The 24006-nt window shown below is 39.7% G+C and overlaps 2 protein-coding genes and 1 long non-coding RNA gene across 3 annotated transcripts in view; all 3 read right to left on the bottom strand.

Annotated features, from left to right (window-relative positions):
* The window catches only part of si:dkey-27p18.3, a 46688-nt gene that overhangs the window by 9404 nt on the left and 13278 nt on the right, over positions 1-24006 (bottom strand). Inside the window, exons 4-5 of the mRNA XM_042754917.1 lie at positions 323-384; positions 184-217 (exon numbers count right to left, since the gene is read on the bottom strand). Of these exons, the coding sequence (XP_042610851.1) occupies positions 184-217; positions 323-384 (96 nt within the window). The remainder of the gene's footprint in view (positions 1-183; positions 218-322; positions 385-24006) is intronic.
* LOC109052933 lies at positions 1376-5510 on the bottom strand. Its single transcript, XM_019070371.2, has 2 exons — positions 5352-5510; positions 1376-5196 (listed from the first exon to the last, which is right to left on the bottom strand). The coding sequence occupies exons 1-2, from the start codon at positions 5449-5451 to the stop codon at positions 1514-1516; spliced, it is 3783 nt and encodes a 1260-aa protein (XP_018925916.2). The 5' UTR covers positions 5452-5510; the 3' UTR covers positions 1376-1513.
* On the bottom strand, positions 21831-23523 carry LOC122144177. The gene is made up of 3 exons (XR_006159595.1): positions 23307-23523; positions 22182-22448; positions 21831-22012 (listed from the first exon to the last, which is right to left on the bottom strand). It is a non-coding gene; the product is annotated as an uncharacterized LOC122144177 (long non-coding RNA).

The raw sequence follows: 24006 nt of genomic DNA, 5'->3' as shown, positions 1-24006 counted from the left end.
CAAAATAATAATACTCTTTTAAAAATTAATTTCATTTTCTAGGATGGTTTCCAGGAAGTTATTCAATTCTACAATAACTCTTGACAAAATAAATAAATAAGTAAATAAATAAAAATAAAAAATTAATGTGTGTGACTAGACAAGCAATTATTGTGAGAGATCCCTCATAAGATACAAACTTACTTGTACTAGGTTCGTTGTTTGCCATTTTCTGCCTCTGTATATTTTACAGACACACAACTTATAGTGAAATTCAGTCATAGTATCTGGACAAACACTGGAATTTTAAACAGCAACTTAAGCACAACAGCATAACATTTACCTTATTTACTTTGGCCAATCTTTCAGGTTCTTGATCTCGGTTTTGTCCTGGGTTTGTAAAGTCTTTTGTTTGGTAAATCAGAAGAAATTAAGTTAAAACAATGAGCAACATAGTTAATGTTACTTAAATGCTATATTTACTGACGTTATATTTAACGACAACCTACTATTATTTAACCTACTTTGACGTAGACGTATTTTGACACCTGTTTGCCTCTCCTGCAGAGAATGATTAAAACATGAGTTTGAGTAAACAGTGAAATGTTTTTCAAATGAAATATTTTGAGCATCTTGTTAAATACCTCTTGTATTAACCAGTTCACAACTTTGTCATATGCATCTGAATTCCTCTGACACTCCAGTAATCCTGTATCCTCATAGAACAGACAGTCCACTTTGAGTATGTCTGTCCTGTTGACACATCTGCTGCTGTCTGGGACCATTTTCTCTTTGTCAAACGTGTGATGAAGCACCACTAGAACAGTTAGCTTCGAGCCTGTTCAGAAAACAGACAAATTTGTCTAATGTCCTCACCAAATATCAGGTACTCCTGAATATTCTGAATAATAAAAATATTTATTTCTTAAGTGACTGTAAACTCAAATAACCTGTATTGTGATTGAATATATCAAGTGCTTGGTCAATGTCAGTTCCAGCTCGGGACACAACAGGACAGAAAACCAGAATAATGTCACTCTCGTCCACTGTGCCAACTTCCCTCATATCCTCAATGCGGTATTGCAAAGTACTAATAATGTGTTTGTGAGAATTAGCTGTTTTTCCAGTCAAAATGGAGAAAATGTTTACCCCCTCTGGAAAATAAAATGTGATAAAATAAGTACAAATATGATCTTACAAAAATGACTATGATAATCAAAATATTAAACGTTTCTTTTAAATCCAGTACGAGAGAGAGAGAGAGAGAGAGAGAGCGAGATAGAGAAAACAATTTAAAACATACTGTACATTACTCTGGACAAATGTTCTTTTGGGTGTTATACTCACTATTAAATATTGTGCTCCTTGCCTTCTCCTAAATGAAACAATTAAAATCATTAATATTACTAACAACATGCTGCAAGAAGTAACTTTTACCAGTTAACAGGAAAATCTATTATCAGTCCCATACACCTACATAGTTACTGTACAAAAAAAAAAAAAAAAAAAAAAAAAAAACCTCTCAAAAATGTCTTTAGTGAGTTGTCATGAATAAGCAGCGTACCTCTCTGATGTTGGTTGTGTGCGTAGTCACTCTGATGACATCACTGTGAACGGTGTAGTTCAGCTTCCCCACGGCTGCGTATTTCATCTCATACTCCGTGTCTGGACTGAGATCTGTCAGAGTAACTGTGTCATGGCTCTGTAGCACAGACTGAGATTTCCAGTCTTTCTCTTCCTTCATTTTGTACAGTAACCTGAGCTCTTCTGTTGCAGGACATGCTGGAGACACCTTCAAAACCACACCGTGACCACTGATCTGTTCAATGACTGGACAAGCTGGTTCTGATGGAGGAGTGAAACAGGAGGCTTCATCAGATCCATTCTCATAGAGAAGAATACAGGAACCAGGATGGATTGTGTGCTCTTTTGAAGCAATCAAAAATACTGTTGTCTGATCTCCATTTGAAAGTATCAGATCTTTAAATATTTTCAAGTGCTTTTTCATTGTCTCCCAAATGCTTCCTGTGAGCCATGTTTGAGACCCTGCATTGGGTTTCTTCTCTGAATTTCTCTTCATCATTTGAGGATTCAGGAAATTTTCTTGATCAGAAAGCAAGTCATCTGGAAGATCAAGAGAACTAAATGTGTAGCACACCAAATTCTTTATACTAGTATCTAACAAAAATGTGTCTAAGTTATTATTCACTTCAGCTCCAGAGTCACGCAGTTGTTGAAGAAACACATCAACTTCTTTTAATTCCTTTTCTTTCACTGTGAGCCACTCTGTAAGATCACTTTTGTTAAATGGAGACTCCTCATGAGCTTGCAGAAGGTCTGTCAGAGCACTAATATCTTTTTCACAGGCTTGAATGGACTGAATCATTGATTTAATTCTGTTATGTAAATCTTGTTTATAGGTTTGGCAGTATTTCATCATGTCTTGAATCTTCCTGTGAATTGCACTGAATGTGACTGCACTGTTGTTCTCCATGAGTTCACTGCACTTGTTTTCAATCAAGCTTAGTGTTTCTAAGACAGACTCTGTGGCATCGATGAGCTTCTTGTCTATGACTCTGAGGTGGATGACATCACTTTGAACGGTGTATTTCAGCTTCCCCACGGCTGCGTATTTCATCTCATACTCTGTGTCTGGACTGAGATCTGTCAGAGTAACTGTGTCATGGCTCTGTAGCACAGACTGAGATTTCCAGTCTTTCTCTTCCTTCATTTTGTACAGTAACCTGAGCTCTTCTGTTGCAGGACATGCTGGAGACACCTTCAAAACCACACTGTGACCACTGATCTGTTCAATGACCGGACAAGCTGGTTTTAATGGAGGAGTGAAGCAGGAGGCTTCATCAAATCCATTCTCATAGAGGAGAATACAGGAACCAGGATGGATTGTGTGCTCTTTTGAAGCAATCAAAAATACTGTTGTCTGATCTCCATTTGAAAGTATCAGATCTTTAAATATTTTCAAGTGCTTTTTCATTGTCTCCCAAATGCTTCCTGTGAGCCATGTTTGAGACCCTGCATTGGGTTTCTTCTTTGAATTTCTCTTCATCATTTGAGGATTCAGGAAATTTTCTCGATCAGGAAGCAAGTCATCTGGCAGATCAAGAGAACTAAATGTGTAGCACACCAAATTCTTTATACTAGTATCTAACAAAAATGAGTCTAAGTTATTATTCACTTCAGCTCCAGAGTCACGCAGTTGTTGAAGAAACACATCAACTGCTTTTAATTCCTTTTCTTTCACTGTGAGCCACTCTTTAAGATCACTTTTGTTAAATGGAGACTCCTCATGAGCTTGCAGAAGGTCTGTCAGAGCACTAATATCTTTTTCACAGGCTTGAATGGACTGAATCATTGATTTAATTCTGTTATGTAAATCTTGTTTATAGGTTTGGCAGTATTTCATCATGTCTTGAATCTTCCTGTGAATTGCACTGAATGTGACTGCACTGTTGTTCTCCATGAGTTCACTGCACTTGTTTTCAATCAAGCTTAGTGTTTCTAAGACAGTCTCTGTGGCATCGATGAGCTTCTTGTCTATGACTCTGAGGTGGATGACATCACTGTGAACGGTGTAGTTCAGCTTCCCCACGGCTGCGTATTTCATCTCATACTCCGTGTCTGGACTGAGATCTGTCAGAGTAACTGTGTCATGCTTCTGTACAGACTGAGATTTCCAGTCTTTCTCTTCCCTCATTTTGTACAGTAGCCTGAGCTCTTTGGTCACAGAACATGCTGGAGACACCTTCAAAACCACACTGTGACCACTGATCCGTTCAATGACTGGACAAGCTGATTCTGATGGAGGAGTGAAGCAAGTGGCTTCATCAGATCCATTCTCATAGAGAAGAATGCAAGACCCTGGGTTGTTTTTAATTTCTTTTGATGAAACAATAAATTTTGCTGGTTCACATGTTTTTGATTTAATCAAGTTTTTAAAGATAGTCAAGTTGCTCCTCATAGTCATTTTGATGTCAGAAGTGAATCCAGTGTTTTGTTTGGAATCAGACTCATCCTTGTTTTCTTTTCTTGAGGGACCCAGGAAGGCCTTTTGTTTAGAAAGGAGCACATCTGGCCACTCAAATGATGTGAAAGTATAGCTAACCATATTTTTAACTTTCAGATCCATTAAAATTTTATCTAGATTCTCTTCCACCATGGCACCAAAATCGATCAGCTGGTTGAGAAGTGTTTTTATTATGACAGAATCCTTCTCTTTCTCTTTCACCCACTTCTCAAGATCACTTCCTCTGAACGGACATTCTTCATGATCACACAGAAGCTCAGTCAGCGCTGTTTCCTTTTCTATATCCCCACGGATTTTTGGCAACAGAGAGCCAACTTTCTTCATGAAACTTAATTTATAGTTAGAGCAGTTTTGCTTCATGTGCATTATTTTATCACAAAATCCTGCAAAAGCCAAAGATGGTTTGTCCTTCAGAAGATCACTGCATTTCATTTCAGTTATACTTAAGGTCTCAAATACTGATTCAACATTTTTGATTAGACCTAGGCTGATGTCTTTTTGAAGTTTTGCAGCACGTGAATGTAGTTTGTCCAAGGGATAAAGCCACACTCTCAATGGAACTGCAAGTTCCTTTTTCTCTCCCAGCAGTTTTGGAAGCTCAGCAAAAACGTTCAGAGCATCTTCAAAAGAGGCTGGATTAGATTGTAACTGGAAGTCACCATAAAATTTGCAACTGAACTTTTGAACCGCAGTCTTCTGCTTGTCATTCAAGCTCAGATCAATCTGTGCACCCACTGAAATGCCCTTTAGTTTATCAAAGGCAGCTTTTAATTCTCCTTCTACTGTGATTTTGTCTTCATCTGATGCAACTTCTCTATCAAAAACAAAGCAAGCATCTGCCCCATACAGCACAGCTGTCACCACATGTGTGGCTGTATCTTTATCAAACACTTCATAGTGAGCTATATTTCCAGAAGCCAGGTGGTTCATGGTCAGTTCTTCAAACTTGGTGGTTGAATGATAATGCAGGGTCAGTCTCTGCTGTTTGAATGACTTCTTGGTGTCACTGAGATACTTGGCTGCTCCACTTACATTGATGAGTCCACTTAAAGAGTTCAGTAAGTTAGATTTATCCTCAATGGAGTCTGAAGCTGTAACATTGAAGACTGTATTACATTGAGGATGATCCTTTATACTCTGCTGCAGCTGCTCTTTATCCCATAGGGTGATTCCTAAAGATATATTAAAATTGAAAAAATATAAGGTTAACCAATAAAAATGCATCCATGGACATTTCCCCCCTTCATCTTCCTTAATGATAATGTTTGCTATTTTTTTGAGTTGTTTGTTTTCTTGTTTATCTCTTTTTTAACTCCTGATCTGGTACCTGGTACTAGCGCATCTTTTCTGCAGTCATACAGCATCCCCAGATGAAAGGGTCTCCCCAGAGCTGCAGTTTCAATAACATTCACTCCCACTGAATCCATATTAATGGGAGGAACAATAGACCAGTATTACTGCTATTTATCCTGAAAAACAAACAAGTCAATTAGGGTTTGATAATGGTAACACTTACAGGGCAAAACTATCTCATGCCTGGTCTGGGCTGTGTTGTCACTCGTCTTACTGTATGTTTTTTGATAATGTAATTATGCCATACAAATCTAAGCAACTGTATTTATGTGATGCATGGAACATTGTTGTCACAATTTGTCACTAAAGCAATGTTGTCTACCTGTCTTGCATAGACACCAACCTGAGGGAGGAATGGTATAGAACAAAATAGCATCAGTTCAATATTCATGCTCAGTGAACATTTGTTTTCATATCTGAAAAAAGGGCTTTTAATATGCTGTTATCAGAGCTGTGCTCAGCAAAACTTTGTAGATGTTTAAACATCTATACATTTATTCATATCTAAAATTACAATCTGATCAGAATAGACAGTTGCTAGGGGCAATTCTAGACTTTTATTGGTACTCTGGTACAACACCATCAAAAGAGTCCACATATTTGCTGTATATATTTATGTATGCATTTTACAGGGTGTGGGCCGCATCTGGGCCAGAAGGAAATTGTTTCTGTATTTTTTCAGTGTGTTGGCCAGTTTTGGGCCAGGGACCCAGCCAGAACTGGGCCAGAACCGAAGCAAGAAAATTTTATGCAATATTAGAATGTTTGCGGGAGCGGAACACACACGTTGTGAGAGCAGGCGGTGATGGTCAGAAATTCAGCTGGATCAGGATTAAGAAAACAGTCCTGTGCATGGCTTTAAAAGGGTCATATGATGCTGCTAAAAAGAACATTATTTTGTGTATTTGGTGTAATGAAATGTGTTTATGCGGTTTAAGGTTCAAAAACACATTATTTTTCACATACTGTACATTATTATTTCTCTTCTATGCCCCACCTTTCTGAAACAAGTCGATTCTTACAAGGCTCATCGGTCTGAAAAGCGAGGTGTGCTCTGATTGGCCAGCTATCCAGTGCGTTGTGAACAGTGGGTAGTACAATTCGACAACGAAAAATGCTGCCGATAAAATTATGGTTTATTAACATCTACACCTACCACAACCCTAAACCTACCCTTACAGTAATGCAAACACAGTAATTATGTGTTATATTCGCGGTTGAAGCTAGAAGGGATTCAGCTACAGGAAACCAACAATAAATAATTTTTTGCTACCTATTAGATTGTGTTTTATTAAAGGCTATACCCACCCCAACCCTAAACCTACCCTTGCAGTGATGCAGATACATTAAATATTGTTGTTTAGCATGAGAAAAAGGACGCAATATTGCTGTGCGCATGCGCAGTAAACACTGGTAGGAAAATCTGACAGGTAGGATAAAATGTCAGGACACCAGGAAAAAGAGGACGTATGGTCACCCTAACTGCTCCTAATACTGTTAGTTTACTGGTCAGGACTGGGCACAACACCTGCCGTCTCATCGTCTTCCTACTCTCGCTGGATTTAAGGAAAAAATAGGCTATATTTGGCCGCGTCAGTTTCTAGAGCTTTCTTATTTTTTATTCTGGGCTTTTCAGCGCCGCCTTTGCGCTCTCTATTATCCATTTTGTATCTCTTATTTTTTGCTCGCATTTCTCAACAACTGATTTATTTGTTTATTTATTTATGTTGAGCAAGGTGCCGCTGTCGGGGGAGTCAAAAGATAGGCTACTCATTAATCTGCACTCTGCGAGTGGGCCTGCGAGAAAATAAATAAAAATAGTGGGGCTGCGGTAAAATAATAATTAAAAGAAAAAGAAAAAAAACACGACCGTGCCCGATTAGCCAATCCGGGCCTGTTTATATATATATATATATATATATATATATATATATATATATATATATATATATATATATATATATATATAGCCTACATTCAAACCACTTTTATCCTCTGCAGTATGTGTGTCGATGGTTTTAGAGTTTAGGATCCTATCCTCCGTGTCGTCTGGTGTTAGCCTTGTATTAAAACAATTTTATCTGCGACTGATAGAACAGCCACATCAAAGACGTAAGCACAATAATCTATTGAAATCCATTGAGAATTAAACTTCATACTGAGGTCATGACTTTTCATTATTTTTAATGCGAAATAAAACGTTGTGTTGCCAAACAAGTACTTTAGCATGAAGCTACTTACTCTTTTTGCTGCCTCAGCTTCAGAATTCACTTGGAGAGAATTTGAAGTAGTCTGCTTAGATGACTCATGAATAGTCTAAATTCTGATACTGTGTCTTTTCCCTGTAAAAATAAAAAAAGAAAAAAGAAAAGAAAAGAAAAGAAATTGCTTCGATTTGCACACCAGGAGCCTGCTGCATAGCCTACTTTCATTTTCACTTTAGCAACAGTAAATGACTCTGTGGCCGGACTAGATTTTTATACATGGGCTGGCCAGGGGTGCTACTTAAGGGACCCAGGTGTAGACCAATAACAAACAAAAATATAAACCAAATCAACACAATAAAAAAAAATAAATAAAATACCGTGATTACTGATGAAACCGAGCGAGGTATAGTGATTTAGTATGGCAGATGTGGTCCAGATTTACTCATTAGTAACAGACACTCATTAGTAATGACTCATTACTTATGAGTGTGTTACTAATGAGTAAAATAGTTGTAATTTGTTTGTTTGTTCATATTTTAAGACTGACTGTTCTTGTCAGTTATAATATTTGTACATTATAAGTTAGGCTAGTAGTTTTACTGGGGCATCAAAGAAGTAGCCTACTGTATACTTGAAGTGTTCTTTAAGATGCTTCTGAAGTAAACCATCAGCTTCGTTGCAGAGCGGGTAGACTGCAGCAGGGCCTGTAGAGCAGTTGTTTTGTGTAGGGTGCCACAGTTTTTTTTTAAAGATTTTGAAAGGGTGCCATGTCTGAAAAAAGGTTGGGAAATGCTCTTTTAAATTGCCAATTCAAAAAGTCATCAGTTACAGTACTTGCTTCCTTTTGAACTAAACCAATGATTCAATGACTCATTCATTAAGACAGTGACTTGCCGCCAGTATGTAATTATTATTATAATAAAATATATAAACTAATTGCCCCTTGGGGGACATGAATAAAGTTGAATGAATTAATATATTGTTTATTGTAAAAAGGATCCCCATTAGCTGTCACCAAAGTGAACGAGCTAGTCTTCCTGGGGTCCACAACAAAAAGAAATCACATAACAATGTTAATATAAAAACAGTATAGCACTATAACATTATATACATCAATACACATCATCATAAATTAGTCTGAATAAATGATTACAGTATTACATTCATAAAATAAATGTATCCTTTCCTTACTCACAAATCTAAATAGTCCATTCTCAGATGGTACCTAAAAGAGTCTTTGCCATTCATTTTACGTATATTCAATGGGCAATTATTCCAATGACTGATGGCACGATAAATAACAGTTCTCTTTAAAGCATTTGATTTTGGGCATGGTAACATCATCCGGCCATCATCCACAGACCTAGTCACATGAGAATGTACCTGATCACACCCAACAATTTGGTTATATAAAAGAAAAACTGGTTGAGAAGAACAGACAATGTTTCTAAAAATCTTAATTGTATTAAAAACCTGCCTTTTCTCCACCGTTAACCATGAGAGCTGACAGTGCATACTAATAGTATTTGTTCTAATGGGACAATGTAATACTAACCTGGCAGCTCTGTTTTGGGTCGTTTGTAATTTCTTTAGTTGACCTTTAGATATAGATGACCATACAGGGGCACAATAATCCAAATGACATAAAATTAAAGATTTAGCCACCTGCTCCACAATATGTATAGGGACATAAGAAAGACATTTCCTCACCATAGAGATACCACTACCCATCTTCTTCACTATGATATCAATATGTTCTACCCATGACAGCTTACTATCCACTATTGTTTCCAGTAATTTTACTTTATCTACCTGTTCTATAGGTTCCCCAGACAAGTTCAAACTCATCTTTGGTATTAATGACAATTTATGACTCGATCCCAAAATAATTGATTTGGTTTTTGAAATATTCAGCACCAACTTATTCTGTTTTATCCAATCAGAAACCATATTTAACTCAGCTGATAAAACATAATCCAGTTCACTGACGGTTTTGCAGCATAATACAATGTGGAATCATCAGCATACATTTGTACAGTTGCTTTACACAAAACAGATGGTAAATCATTTGTGAAGATGGCGTATAAGAGTGGTCACAGACAGCTCCCTTGCGGAACCCCACAGTCCAAGACCTTAGAGTGAGACCAGCTGCCAGTGTAATAAACCTGTTGCGTCCTACATGTGAGATAACTCTTCATAAAATCGATGGCAGTTGGACTAAATCCATAGCATTCTAGTTTACCAATGAGTAGATTGTGATCTATGACATCAAATGCTGCGCTAAAATCAAGTAATACAGCACCAGTCATCTTTAAATTATCCCTTTCCTTGAACCAGTCATCTGTCATTACTGTAAGGGCAGAACAAGTTTTGTCGATAAGCATGTTGGAAATCTGTGTTCAAACCATTAGATTCAAAATATTCCTTTACTTGTGAGTGAACTATTCTCTCCATCAGCTTACCAAGAACTGGGAGAATAGTAATAGGTCTGCTGTTCTTCCCAGTAAGTGCTAGTCTGCCATCTTTAGGTAAGGGAATAATTTTACCTTCTTTCCAAATAGTGGGAAAAAACACCTTTCATTAAGCATGCATTTAATATTTGACATAACGGACCGCAAACATAGTCAACCACCAGGCTAAGTACTTTACTGTCCAGCATATCAGTACCTACTGAGCTGTGTCCGGGCAGAGACTTCAACAACTTTTTTACTTCCGACTCCTCAATATTATTAAACTGGAAAGTGCTACTCTTATCTAACATCACATCTTTTTTTTATAAACTTTAGGTAATTAGAATCAGTATTGTCCATATTCTGCCTTAGTGCATGGACCCTATTTATGTAGAAATCATTAAAATAATTCGCTATATCAGATGGTTTGGTCAAAAACTTGCCTTGTGACTCCACAAAGGAAGCCCTTCCAGATGTCCGCCTCCCCATTATTTCATTAAGGGTTTTCCAGAGCTCTTTACCATCTTGCTTTACAGCATTTATTATCTGCATGTAATCATCTTTTTTCATCAATCTATTCAGTTTAGTAACCTGATTTCTCAGTTGACAGTACTTGAATCTGTCCTCCACCAATCCAGTCTTTACTAATATACATTTGGCTTTGTCTCTTTCCTTCATGAGGCTCTTTATACTCTCATTCAGCCATGGGGCTGGTCTCCCTTTTACAATACACTTTCTCATAGGGGCATGCCTATCAACAATCTTCATAAATCTTTCCATAAAGATATTTAAGGCGGCCTCAGGCTCCTCAGCAGCATACACCTCAGTCCAATCAGTACCACCAACATCTGCCAAAAAACTCTCCGGAATAAATTTCTTAAACATTCTTTTATGTACTATATTAACCTTACATTTTGAAATTTTAGTTTTTCTGGTAATTGCTATGATATTATGGTCACTAAAACCCACAGATCAAGTAGCTGGTTTAGTGCAGCATTCAGGAATATTTCTATAAATATGGTCTATGCAAGTGGCAGAAGTATGTCCAGCACTGTTCGTAAAGACTCTGGTTGGTTGAGAGATCATCTGAGACAGATTACAAGCAGCGATCAATGAAACTATCTTTTGTTTCATTGGACATTGATCCGCAAACCAGTCAATGTTCATATCACCAAGTAAAAAAATATCACTCACATCTGTAACTCTGTCAATTAACACACATAAATCATTCAGGTATTGCACATCAGTCCCAGGAGGTCTATAACAGCAACCTATTAGCACCGGCTTTAGGTGAGGAAGATGCACTTTAACCCATAACGATTCTAAACCATCTGAGATAAACTCAGAGCACAGTGTTGCCAGAAAGTTATCTCTGATATATAATGCTATGCCACCCCCATGTTTATTCCTGTCCCTTCTAAAAATATTATAGCCATCAATGGAAATCTCTGTGTCAAGAACAGTAGCATCCAGATGAGTCTCCGATACTGCCAAGATATGAATGGTGTTTTCTGTAGTTAGACAAATAAGTTCAAATACCTTATTTCTGATGCTGCAGACATTCAAATGAGCCATAACAAGACCCTTTGAAACAGAAAGGAGATGCTTATCATCAATAGGCCTACTATCCATAATTATTATTTTTCTTTAAAATCAGTTCAGTCTATATGAGCTCAAGTTAAGGAAACCAGAAAACTAGTCTCTCACTTCAGCTCTTAGCTCCAACTCCTGGCTGTTAGTTCCTTTCCTATCCTTATGCTTTTGGGCAGGGTGATGGACAATAAGTTTGTCATGTCGGATGTAGGCTATGTCACCTCGTTCTCTGGCAGCTTTCATGGCTGGAATGAGTTCCTTACGCTTTTGCCTGACAGCTTCAGTGTAGTCCTCGTTCACATAGATGTTGGTGCCTTTCAGATCCTTAGTCTTTCCCAGAACAGGCATTTTATCTTTGTATCTGAGGAATTTGACCATAATAGGCCTAGGTCTCTTTCCAGAATATCCGGATGGATTGCCAGACCTATGTGCACGTTCAATCACCATCTGACTACTGTCCAGGTGAAGTTTCTCATTTATCACATACTTGACTTTGTCCTCAACCTCTTTCCAGCTTTCATTCTGGGTCTCAGGAATGCCATCCACAACAAGGTTATTCCTTCTTGTTTGACCCTCCAAGTAGTTTGCTTTCTCAGTCATTTCTGCCAATTTCCCCTGCATTATTTTGGTTTCAGCACAAGCAATTGTTCTTTCCGACTCAGTTTTATCAATTTTCTTTATTAGATCATCAATGTCCTTCTGGGAGAATTGCAAGCTGCTTCTCAGCTCCTGTGTCTCCTTGATCAATCTGTCAATCCGAGTGTTCACATTGTTCACAATTAATTCCACAACAGTCTTAAAGTTGCTTTCTTGCTGCTGTAGAAGTTGCATGAACAGATCCCTTTGTTGACTCATTAGATCCCTTAACTGTGAAAGCGACACCAACTCCTCTCCATTACTTTGGTTGCTGCTTTGGTCCTTCTTGGGTGGCATGGTGTGCTGAGATTCTTTACCAGGAAATCCTCAGGCTTCAGCCGACCAAGTAGGCCAAGATAGTATCCAACAAAAATCTCAAAGTATGAATACCATCCACTGTTTTTCATTAGGTATCTTATAAAATATATAGTCTCTGAGTGGATATAAAAAAAAATGTAAGTTCATAAGTTAAGATAAAACACTTAAAGTTCAGGGTTCAGAGGAACTGCAGGAAGAGTGTATATGTATATGTATATATAAGACACAAAAGACACAAACACACTTTACAGTTTTACACCAAATTTGTAATTATAAGTATATTTCTTATTACAGGCAAAGATTTAGAGTAAATGCACAGTAGCAGACAAAATATATCAATACATCATGCAGATTAAATGATGTTTTATTAACAAGGTTCGGGAGGAGCGCGTCAAATAATTAGCCTAATCAACACCGGTGGACCACAATCAAGTAATCAATACCACAGTATAAATACCGCCGTCTTACCTCCATCCATCGACGGTTTACCAGCATCCCTCCTCCACCCCAACTCCTCACTTCAAGTTCACTTTACAACTAGACGGGGAAGGGGGGGGTACTCTAGGTTCGGGCCATTCCCGAGCTCGGAGCCCTTCCCCGGACAGCACGCCAAATACTAATCCCAAACCAGTAAAAAAACAATAATTAATCTAAAAAAATAGAAATACAGTCTCGGTGCTGGCAGGAGTTGTAGGTGGGAGGGAATTAATGAACAGGGCTCTCTTCCACCCTCAATACCAATGTCTGAAGTGCCCTTGAGCAAGGCACCGAACCCCCAGTGCTCCCTGGGCGCTGGATATAGCTGCACTGCTCCGGGTGTGTGTTCACGGGGTGTTCACATAAATCGAGTTAATTTAAGTTTTTATATTTGCCTCTATTAACATAAGGCAGAAGAACTGAACATTAGTTTATTATCATACATGGGCTTTGTCATGCAGCAAGAAGAGTTTTACTGCTTTGTGCACTCATTGTCAGGTCATTTATTTGCATACATTAGTAGCCAATAGGACTTTTGAACTATTCGGTAGAATGATTTGTAAATGCCTGTCAGCATGCTTGGCTTCTGTAAATACAATTCAAGCAGATGCCATGAGTCCAAAAAACAAAGACATCTGAGACAAATGACGTCTGTTTTTAGTTCACTGTGGCTGGAATAAACTGAAAAATAATTAATATATCCGCACTTGAAGCACTCGCTAAAAACATCTGTACAGGTCATATAATAAGAATATCATCAAAAAGTTGATTTATTTCACTAATTCCATTCAAAAAGTGAAACGTCTGTTTTTAAACTTGTATATTGTATTCATTCATTACACACAGACTGATATATTTCAAATCTTTATTTCTTTTAATTTTGATGATTATAACTGACAACTAAGGAAAATCCCAAATTCAGTATCTGAGAAAATTAGAATATTGTGAAAACAATTCATATTGAAGGACACCTGGTGCCACACTCTAATCAGCTAATTTACTCAAAACACCTGCAAAGGCCTTTAAATGGTCTCTCAGTCTAGTTCTGTAGGCTACACAATCATGGGGAAGACTGCTGACTTGACAGTTGTCCAAAAGACGACCATTGACACCTTGCACAAGGAGGGCAAGACACAAAAGGTCATTGTAAAAGAGACTGGCTGTTCACAGAGCTCTGTGTCCAAGCACATTAATAGAGAGGCGAAGGGAAAGAAAAGATGTGGTAGAAAAAAAGTGTACAAGCAATAGGGATAACCACACCCTGGAGAGGATTGTGAAACAAAACCCGTTCTAAAATGTGGGGGAGATTCACAAAGAGTGGACTGCAGCTGGAGTCAGTGCTTCAAGAACCACTACGCACAGACGTATGCAAGACATGGGTTTCAGCTGTCGCATTCCTTGTGTCAAGCCACTCTTGAACAACAGACAGCATCAGAAACGTCTCGCCTGGGCTAAAGACAAAAATGACTGGACTGCTGCTGAGTGGTCCAAAGTTATGTTTTCTGATGAAAGTAAATTTTGCACTTCCGTTGGAAATCAGGGTCCCACAGTCTGGAGGAAGAGAGGAGAGGCACACAATCCACGTTGTTTGAGGTCCAGTGTAAAGTTTCCACAGTCAGTGATGGTTTGGGGTGCCATGTCATCTGCTGGTGTTGGTCCACTGTGTTTTCTGAGGTCCAAGGTCAATGCATCTGTATACCAGGAAGTTTTAGAGCACTTCATGCTTCCTGCTGACCAACTTTATGGAGATGCAGATTTCATTTTCCAACAGGACTTGGCACCTGCACAGAGTGCCAAAGCTACCACAACAATTCATTAAAAACAAACCACACCTGTTCTTAATTGGCCAGCAAACTCGCCTGAGCTTAACCCCATAGAAAATCTATGGGGTATTGTGAAGAGGAAGATGCGATATACCAGACCCAAGAATGCAGAAGAGCTGAAGGCCACTATCAGAGCAACCTGGGCTCTCATAACACCTGAGCAGTGCCACAGACTGATCGACTCCATTCCACGCCGCATTGCTGCAGTAATTCAGGCAAAAGGAGCCCCAACTAAGTATTGAGTGCTGTACATGCTCATACTTTTCATGTTAATATTTTTCAGTTGACCAAGATTTCTAAAAATCCTTTCTTTCTATTGGTCTTAAGTAATATTCTAATTTTCTGAGATACTGAATTTGGGATTTTCCTTAGTTGTCAGTTATAATCATCAAAATTAAAAGAAATAAACATTTGAAATATATCAGTCTGTGTGTAATGAATGAATATAATATACAAGTTTCACTTTTTGAATGGAATTAGAGAAATAAATCAACTTTTTGATGATATTCTAATTATATGACCAGCACCTGTATTTGATAGACACAAGCTAAAGTGGATCTCAACTGTGAAGAGTCGAGGTATGTTGTTGTTAGAGTCACAGGATCTTTCTGAATGGTTGAGAGGTGATTTGTCAATCCTCAGTGTCATTTTGCTACCCATCCAGGACCGTCCTTAGTGGTCTCTAAACTAGACAATGAGTGTACAAAGCAGTAAAACTCTTCTTGCTGCATGACAAAGCCCATGTATGATAATAAACTAATGTTCAGTTCTTCTGCCTTATGTTAATAGATCCAAATATAAAAACTTAAATTAACTAAAAATATGTGTATTTAATTAAGAGATTTTCAGTGAATTGTTTCTTTGTTGGTGTTAAGTGAAAGTGAAAGTTGTGACATTTGCCAAGTCTAGTTTTACATCATTTACTGTTACTGTGAAAAAATCCTGGATCTTCTGGAAAATTGTTCAGAAAATTTGAACCTGACAGCTCTTATGCACTTAAGTTCTACTCTGTGATAAAGCTGTTTAGAGAAACAGGTGTTAATCCACCATAAAATAAAATCTGAAAGTTGTAGAAAAAAATATGCAGTTGAAAAAGAGTGTATTTTACAAAAATCTTTATATCTTAATAAATTAAATCTTATTACATCAGTTCTTCATGCCAAACTAGGACATCAGAAACCTGCTGTATGTTCTGAAAAAACTTGTTCTGTTGCACTGTAGTGTTTTCCACCATAAAATAAAATCTTAAAGTTGTAGAAAAAAAATATGCAGTTGAAAAAGAGTGTATTTTACAAAAATCTTTATATCTTAATAAATTAAATCTTATTACATCAGTTCTTCATGCCAAACTAGGACATCAGAAAGCTGCTGTATGTTCTGAAAAAACTTGTTCTGTTGCACTGTAGTGTTTTTTACAGACAGTCAATTTCAGAAAAGTGTTTCTTCTTACCTTTCTCCAAGATGGAAATACGTTTGGTTTCAAATAAGGGGCAGTTTTAAAAATTAAAGTGTGTTCCTAAGCATTAGTACATGCAAATGGGAAAAATAAATAAATACATAAATAAATAAGCATCCTCTTTTCACAAGAGCAAAAAAGCTTGATTTTCTTTTGATTAAACAGGTGCATCTCAGTAAATTAGAATGTTGTGGAAAAGTTCATTTATTTCAGCAATTCAACTCCAATTTTGAAACTTGTGTATTAAATAAACTGCTCATCTGACAGTTGTCCAGAAGACAATCATTGACACCCTTCACAAGGAGGGTAAGCCACAAACATTCATTGCCAAAGAAGCTGGCTGTTTACAGAGTGCTGTATCCAAGCATGTTAACAGAAAGTTGAGTGGAAGGAAAAAGTGTGGAAGAAAAATATGCACAACCAACCGAGAGAACCACAGCCTTATGAGGATTGTCAAAGCAAAATCGATTCAAGAATTTGAGTGAACTTCACAAGGAATGGACTGAGGCTGGGGGGTCAAGGCATCAAGAGCCACCACACACAGACGACGTGTCAAGGAATTTGGCTACAGTTGTCGTATTCCTCTTGTTAAGCCACTCCTGAACCACAGACAACGTCAGAGGCGTCTTACCTGGGCTAAGGAGAAGAAGTACTGGACTGTTGCCCAGTGGTCCAAAGTCCTCTTTTCAGATGAGAGCAAGTTTTGTATTTCATTTGGAAACCAAGGTCCTAGAGTTTGGAGGAAGGGTGGAAAAGCTCATAGCCCAAGTCCAGTGTTAAGTTTCCACAGTCTGCGATGATTTGGGGTGCAATGTCATCTGCTGGTGTTGGTCCATTGTGTTTTTTGAAAACCAAAGTCACTGCACCCGTTTACCAAGAAATTTTGGAGCACTTCATGCTTCCTTCTGCTGACCAGCTTTTTGAAGATGCTGATTTCATTTTCCAGCAGGATTTGGCACCTGCCCACACTGCCAAAAGCACCAAAAGTTGGTTAAATGACCGTGGTGTTGGTGTGCTTGACTGGCCAGCAAACTCACCAGACCTGAACCCCATAGAGAATCTATGGGGTATTGTCAAGAGAGAAATGAGAAACAAGATACCAAAAAATGCAGATGAGCTGAAGGCCACTGTTAAAGAAACCTGGGCTTCCATACCATCTTAGCAGTGCCACAAACTGATCCCCTCCATGCCACGCCGAATTGAGGCAGTAATTAAAGCAAAAGGAGCCCCTACCAAGTATTGCGTACATGTACAGTAAATTAACATACTTTCCAGAAGGCCAACAATTCACTAAAAATGTTTTTTTTTTTAATTGGTCTTATTAAGTATTCTTATTTGTTGAGATAGTGAATTGGTGGGTTTTTGTTAAATGTGAGCTTTGCCCAGCAGTTCTAGGCCAAACAGGAGCAGACACATCCACCCGTCCATCGGCCCCAGCGCCCCAGTCTGCTCTTCGGCGAGGGCGGCTCCCTGCGTCTGCCCCCCAAGCGGAAGAGCAAGCAGCCCAGTCGTGGAACCAGGCAGAGGCAGGCCACCACACCTCCCCACCCCCCCATCAAACCTTCAAACAAGCCGAAAATCAAAAGAGCAAACCCAACCCTGAGACAGGCGACCCAGAGATGGAGGGATCTGTTCTTCAGGAGATGGTGAAGGCACCACTTCGTCCCCCGGAGGAGGGCCTGGTGGAGAATCTTTTGTTTAGTTTTACTCTGCCATTGGCCTCACGGTCGACGGTACCCAATTACTCGATAAAAGAGCAGTTTTTACTATCTCTGGGTCACAGGAGGAGACGGAGAGTTGCGGACGGCCCAACACCGGACCTCATTCATCCTCCTCCTTCACCAGCCGGCAGCAGCAGGCGGTTCGATAGCATCAACAAAGGCCCAACTCACGCACCCTCTGCCAACCTGTGGAACCAGGTAAGCATTGCACCGCACACTTACACCCCTCTCCGGTCCGCTCACAAGTTGCCCGAGTTGGGTCCCTGCGTTCCACCTTGCTGCCCCACTGCGGGTACGCCGGTGGTTCCACTGGTTCCGCTTGCATGATATCTGGTTGCCTGGCTAGCGCTACCCAGCCCATCTTGCTGGCTTCTGCGGACCATCAGCCTCGGCTATGCGATTCAGGTCAACCAGCGTCCCCCCTAGTTCAGCGGCATCCGCTTCACAACTGTGAAGAAGGGCGATGCTCCTGTCTTGTGGGCGGAGATCGCAGTCCACATGGCAAAGGACGTGATAGAGCCGGTCCCTCCAGCCGATATGAGGACTGGGTTTTACAGCCCTTACTTCACTGTACCCAAGAGAGGTGGTGGGTTACGGCCAATCTTGGACCTGCGAGTTTTGAATCGGCCCTTCATCGGTTACTGTTCAAGATGTTGACGCAGAAACGCATCTTCAGGTGTGTCCGTCCCCGAGATTGGTTTGCAGCAATCGGCCTGAAGCATGCGTACTTTCATGTGTTGATCCTTCCACCTGTCCAGTCCCCTATCAATCCTGGCGGCAGGCGACCCAGAGATGGGGGCATCTGCTCTTCAGGAGATGGTGAAGGCACCACTCCTTCCCCTGGATGAGGACCAGGCGGAGAATCTTTTGTTTAGTTTTACCGTACCCAATTACTCGACAAAAGATCAGTTTTTACTATCTCTGGGTCCCAGGAGGAGACGGAGAGTTGCGGACGGCCCAACACCAGACCTCACTCATCCTCCTCACCCAAAATCTGTCAGCAGCGGGCGGTTTGAGAGCATCAACAAAGGCTCTACTGATGCACCCTCTGCCAACCTGTGGAACCAGGTAAGCATTGCACCGCACACTCAGACCCCTCTCCAGTCCAATCACAAGCCACCTGAGTTGGGTCCCTGCGTCAGTGGCGGTTCTACATAAAAATAAAAACCCCCACGCACACACACAAAAATAACACCCCCATCCCCCCCCCCCCCCCCCCCACACACACACAAAAATAACAAACAAAGTTCTGCACAAACAGTTATATTTTATTATAACAACATAAGTGGTAATTTCTCAATTGCACAAATCCTTCATTAGAAAGCCAGACTTAAGAGAATTAAGTTATTAACTATTGCAATTTAAACAGCAAACACACTTTTTAAGGTGCACAATTTCCAACTCCAACATTGCCAAAGGACAATGAACACCATTCTGCACAAAATATGAGTATAAGTTATCAGAACTTAAATAAATATACACTATATTAATATGCCAAAAATATATACAATCAGATATATAAAAAGTAACAAAAGCAGAGAGCAACAATATTATTATCAACAAAAAATATTAAGAATATTATACAAATAAAATATAGAATAAATATTCTAAATAACACAAATTCTTCATCACACAAATGTGAAAAAACACTAAAGAGGGCATAGGCCCAGAACAGAAAACAAACTAAAGAACAGAAAACAAACTAAAACCTGACCTTTCTTGCCTTCCTTGATGCAAAATCATCAATGATGTCATCGTATGCAATCTGCTCCCCTATTAAGTGATGGATACTGATGATGGCAAGTCCAGTGAGCCGATCCTGGGACATGGTGGACCTCAGGTATGACTTGATCAACTTCAGTTTTGAAAAGCTCCTCTCTGCTTGAGCCACAGTGACTGGCAGAGTAAGTGCAATCCTGAGAGCAGTCCAAAAGTTGGGGTAGATCTCCGATAGATCCTTATCATCCATAAAAGTGATAAGCTCAAGGAGGCTCATGGTCTTTGATGGCAGGTCAGGGAAGTTCTTAATTTCCTGCACAAGCTCTTTACTGTCCAAATCAGAGTGCCCCTTAAAGTGCAGTGTGGTGGCAAGTGCCTCGCATTGATCTGTCAGCTCCACGTCTGCAAGACTTGGGAAATTGGTCAAAACTCAGAATTTCTTTCCCACATTTTCCAATGTGGAAAATCTCTCTTTGATGGCTGACGTGGCTGCATCAACGACAGCATTGAAGAATTCAACCTCCAACTTCCTAAGTGCATCACTGAAAGACTCATCATGTGATTCATATGAGAAGTGGCGCTTTGTGGACCTCAGCCTTTTTTGTTTTAATACAGCCTCCACATTCATATCTTCACAAATCTCTTTGGCCGCCATCTGTGCAGTCACAAAGCCAGTTGCCCTGTAGCTCTGGAGATCTCGCTCAGTCTTCTTCAAAAGACTCACGGCTAGGTCCACATGCATGTTAGGAGACTGCATGAGTTTGCTGGCATGCTGTATTGCAGATAGCATGTCATACCAAACAACCGTGCAGATGCTGAAGCGGTACGACCCCATCTCCTCAGACAAAGACTGGGCCTCAGCCTTTATAGCAGGGTCTTTGGTGTGGTCTCTCACCTCAATTAAAGCCTCTCTCACGGCAGCTCCCTGGTACCTCATGGGCTCGACGCTCTTGACCTTGCTCTCCCACCTTGTTTCTGCCCACATCTTTAAGGTGATGCTCACATGGTTCTTTAGTATGGCCCATCTTTGGGTGGAGGCTGAAAATAAATGTGTACAGATTTTGCAGGACACCAAAGCAACTTAAAGCATCAACAGATCCCTTAGCACCATCACACACACTAAATTCAATGTATGTGCCCCACATGGCACAAACAGAGCTCGGGGATTCTTTTCTAAGAGTCTGGCTTGAACTCCCTTATTTTTGCCTTTCATGTTTGCCCCCGTTGTCATATGACAGTCCTCTGCAGTCTTCAAAAGGAATTCCCAACTCCTCAAGTCTCGTCAGGATCATGGATTCCAAGTGCTGGCCTGTGGACTCCTCTGCCTCCAAAAATCCCATAAAATGTTCCCTGATATGGGGCTTCTCCATCAGTGACACCACTGTAATGACCACTGACAACTGTTCTGTGTGGCTTATATCTGGGGTGCAATCCAAAATTATTGAAAACTACTTTGCCTGCTTGATGTCATCCCACTATAGCAGATATGATTTTGCTGCTCTCAACAAATCAATCAGCTCATTCTGCACATGATGGCCTAGGTAGCTGTTATGACTTGCTGTTCCTCTTTCGACACGGTTAAGGTGATCTTTCATGATGGGATCAAACCTGGCCATAAGTTCGACCTCTTTGAGGAAGTTCCCTTTTGATGGTGTGAACAGTGTTTCTGTGTGTCCCCTTAAAGCCAAATTTCGAATGGCCAGTGACTGCACGATAGCAGTGAGACGTGTCAGCACTGCTCTCCATCTCACCCTTTCAGCCTCCAGAAGTGCCATCTCCTGCTTATCAATAGTTGTCCCACTTTTTAACCTCACTGCCAGTTCCTTCCATGCTTTCATGCAATTGAGGTGTTTCTGTACTGTTTTCATGTGATGTGAGATAATTGCTTGCAATCTTTTCACCACTTACTAATGCACTCTTAAAATATATGTTCCTCCAACAAAACAATTTGCAGCAGAAGCAAAAGAAGCTGTTGTTCTTAATTGAATAAATCAGCCAACTTCTTGCCATCTTTTCACCACTTACTAATGTCTTCTTAAAATATATGGTGGTGGCAACTTCTCCCATCACTCTCATTCCTACGGAAAACAAAGCCAGGTGGCACCTTACTTGGTCCTCTGCGAACCAGCTCAGTCCGAATCCTGTCAGTCAGATGTGAGGGCCAGTTAGCAGGGTCGGTTGACAGAGGCTCATCCTCACCAGTGGGGCTCAGTGGGGGTTCAGCTCCAGGCATTTCTATCAAACAGCATATTGGCATATTACTCAAAACACATAGCAGTGAAAAAACATAGACCTACTCATAAATTATCAGAAATATTAAAATTACATTAAATTGCAGTTGTCCAGTTGTCTTGTAGCCTACACACACACACACACACACACACACACACATAGATATGCACACCTGAAAGCTCATGCTGGGGAGAAGTAGAGGCAAAGAGGTCTTCATCCTCAATATCAGATATTTGTGGAGACATATGTGTAGCGGAGGAGGTGGTTGGCTCATCCTGAAGGGTTGAGACCATTCCAGAAGAGGCCTGTGTAGCGGGGGAGGTGGTTGGCTCATCCTGAAGGGTTGAGACCATTCCAGAAGAGGCCTGTGTAGCGGGGGAGGTGGTTGGCTCATCCTGACCAGTGGCAGAGGATGCTCCAAAATATTTTAGAAGTGCCCCTGAAATTGCAATTGAATTGCATTTGAAATCAAAAGACCATAGGATAATGTTTTATAAAGCTAAAACAGCCTGGGGTCAAATTGACTCAAAACATAATAGAAGGGTTACATAAACATGCTCTTACACACTAAATGTCTGTCATTACGCTATATCCTCCTAGACCCGGGAAAAAACATTTATTTATTTTATTTTTTTTCGTTTTTTCCCCCCATGTCATCACATTGTTTAGAGCATAGAAACAAATGGTAAAAAAAAAAATTATTGAAAAATTATATTTTATTCATGTTATGCTATGGTCACTGGGACTCAGTTGTTTAAAAAATAAAATGACTTTAAATTATATGTATAGGCAAAAACAATGGGATTTTATTTTTTAATCACCAAAAACTTTTTGGGTTTCAGGATATTTTTCAACCAAAATTTGTATATTAATCTAACTTTCATGGAGGAACCATTAGCTCTTTGGTTACTGCCTCAAATTCTATGCATGACACACTTTTAGTTATGACTTGTAAAACTATACTTAGGAAACTATACTTAGCATACTGCATAGCAAATAAACAGCAAATGTTCGTCTTTAACCTACAGATTTGAAAATGCCGTTGGTTATTTACAGGGCCTAACGTTAAACCAACTGATGGAAATGATAACTGAACTTGTAACAGTTTTATTGCAAAGCACAATATTATAAATTAGATCTCGTGATTGAGTTTAAAACAAACCAATGTTGTATAAGCATAGCAAGCATCATAGCAAAAAGGCTAACAAAGAGTTATACCCACCACCAATTAACATTAGCCCTTCATTCATGAAATGGATACTGTAATCATACAGAGAGAGAGAACATAGTTGGATACCTTTATCTTTTGCTCGTTTCTCCTTTTCTTCTTTTCATTTTTTTCGAAATTGGGCACCTGATGGCTTTGAACTTTTCTTCTCCATCTCTGTTTATTTGGCACTCAACAATCAACAGATTTCCCATCCCCCCAACTGTCACTCACGACCAGAAGTCAAGACTAAACCAATTCACCTTGATGACCGCATAATCGTTTTGTATTACCTAGTTTCATTTGCAGGAACCATAGGCCTGTATTATAATATTATTAGACGTGGCAAAGCGTCCGGTGCCAGGCCTTCACTCGCTGAATCCTTGAGAACCGGTAGAAGGCTGGGTTCCATATGTGAGACCTAAGTGGATCCCATATGTGTAAAGTCCACGGTATAGCCTCAGAGCCCGTGTTTCCCTGGCAGACTTCAGCCATTTCCAAGAGTTATGCAATCACCTCCAATTTTCCATATGATTAATATGTTTGTTTATATATATAATTTTTTTATTAATTTTGAGTATAAATACTGGGTACCTTCTGGGCTAGTTAAGAACATGCAACCACAATTATGGGAAAGACTACTGACTTGACAATCTTCTAGAAGACGATCATCGACACCCTCCACAAGGACAGTAAGTCACAGAAGGTCATTGCTGAAAGGGCTGGCTGTTCACAGAGTGCTGTATCAAAATATATTCATAGAAAGTTGACTGGAAGGAAAAAGTGTGGT

The sequence above is a fragment of the Cyprinus carpio genome, unplaced genomic scaffold (genome assembly GCF_018340385.1).
Source record: "Cyprinus carpio isolate SPL01 unplaced genomic scaffold, ASM1834038v1 S000006615, whole genome shotgun sequence".
In the NCBI taxonomy this organism is placed as follows: domain Eukaryota; kingdom Metazoa; phylum Chordata; class Actinopteri; order Cypriniformes; family Cyprinidae; genus Cyprinus; species Cyprinus carpio.
This window is presented reverse-complemented; position numbering and strand designations above follow the sequence as displayed.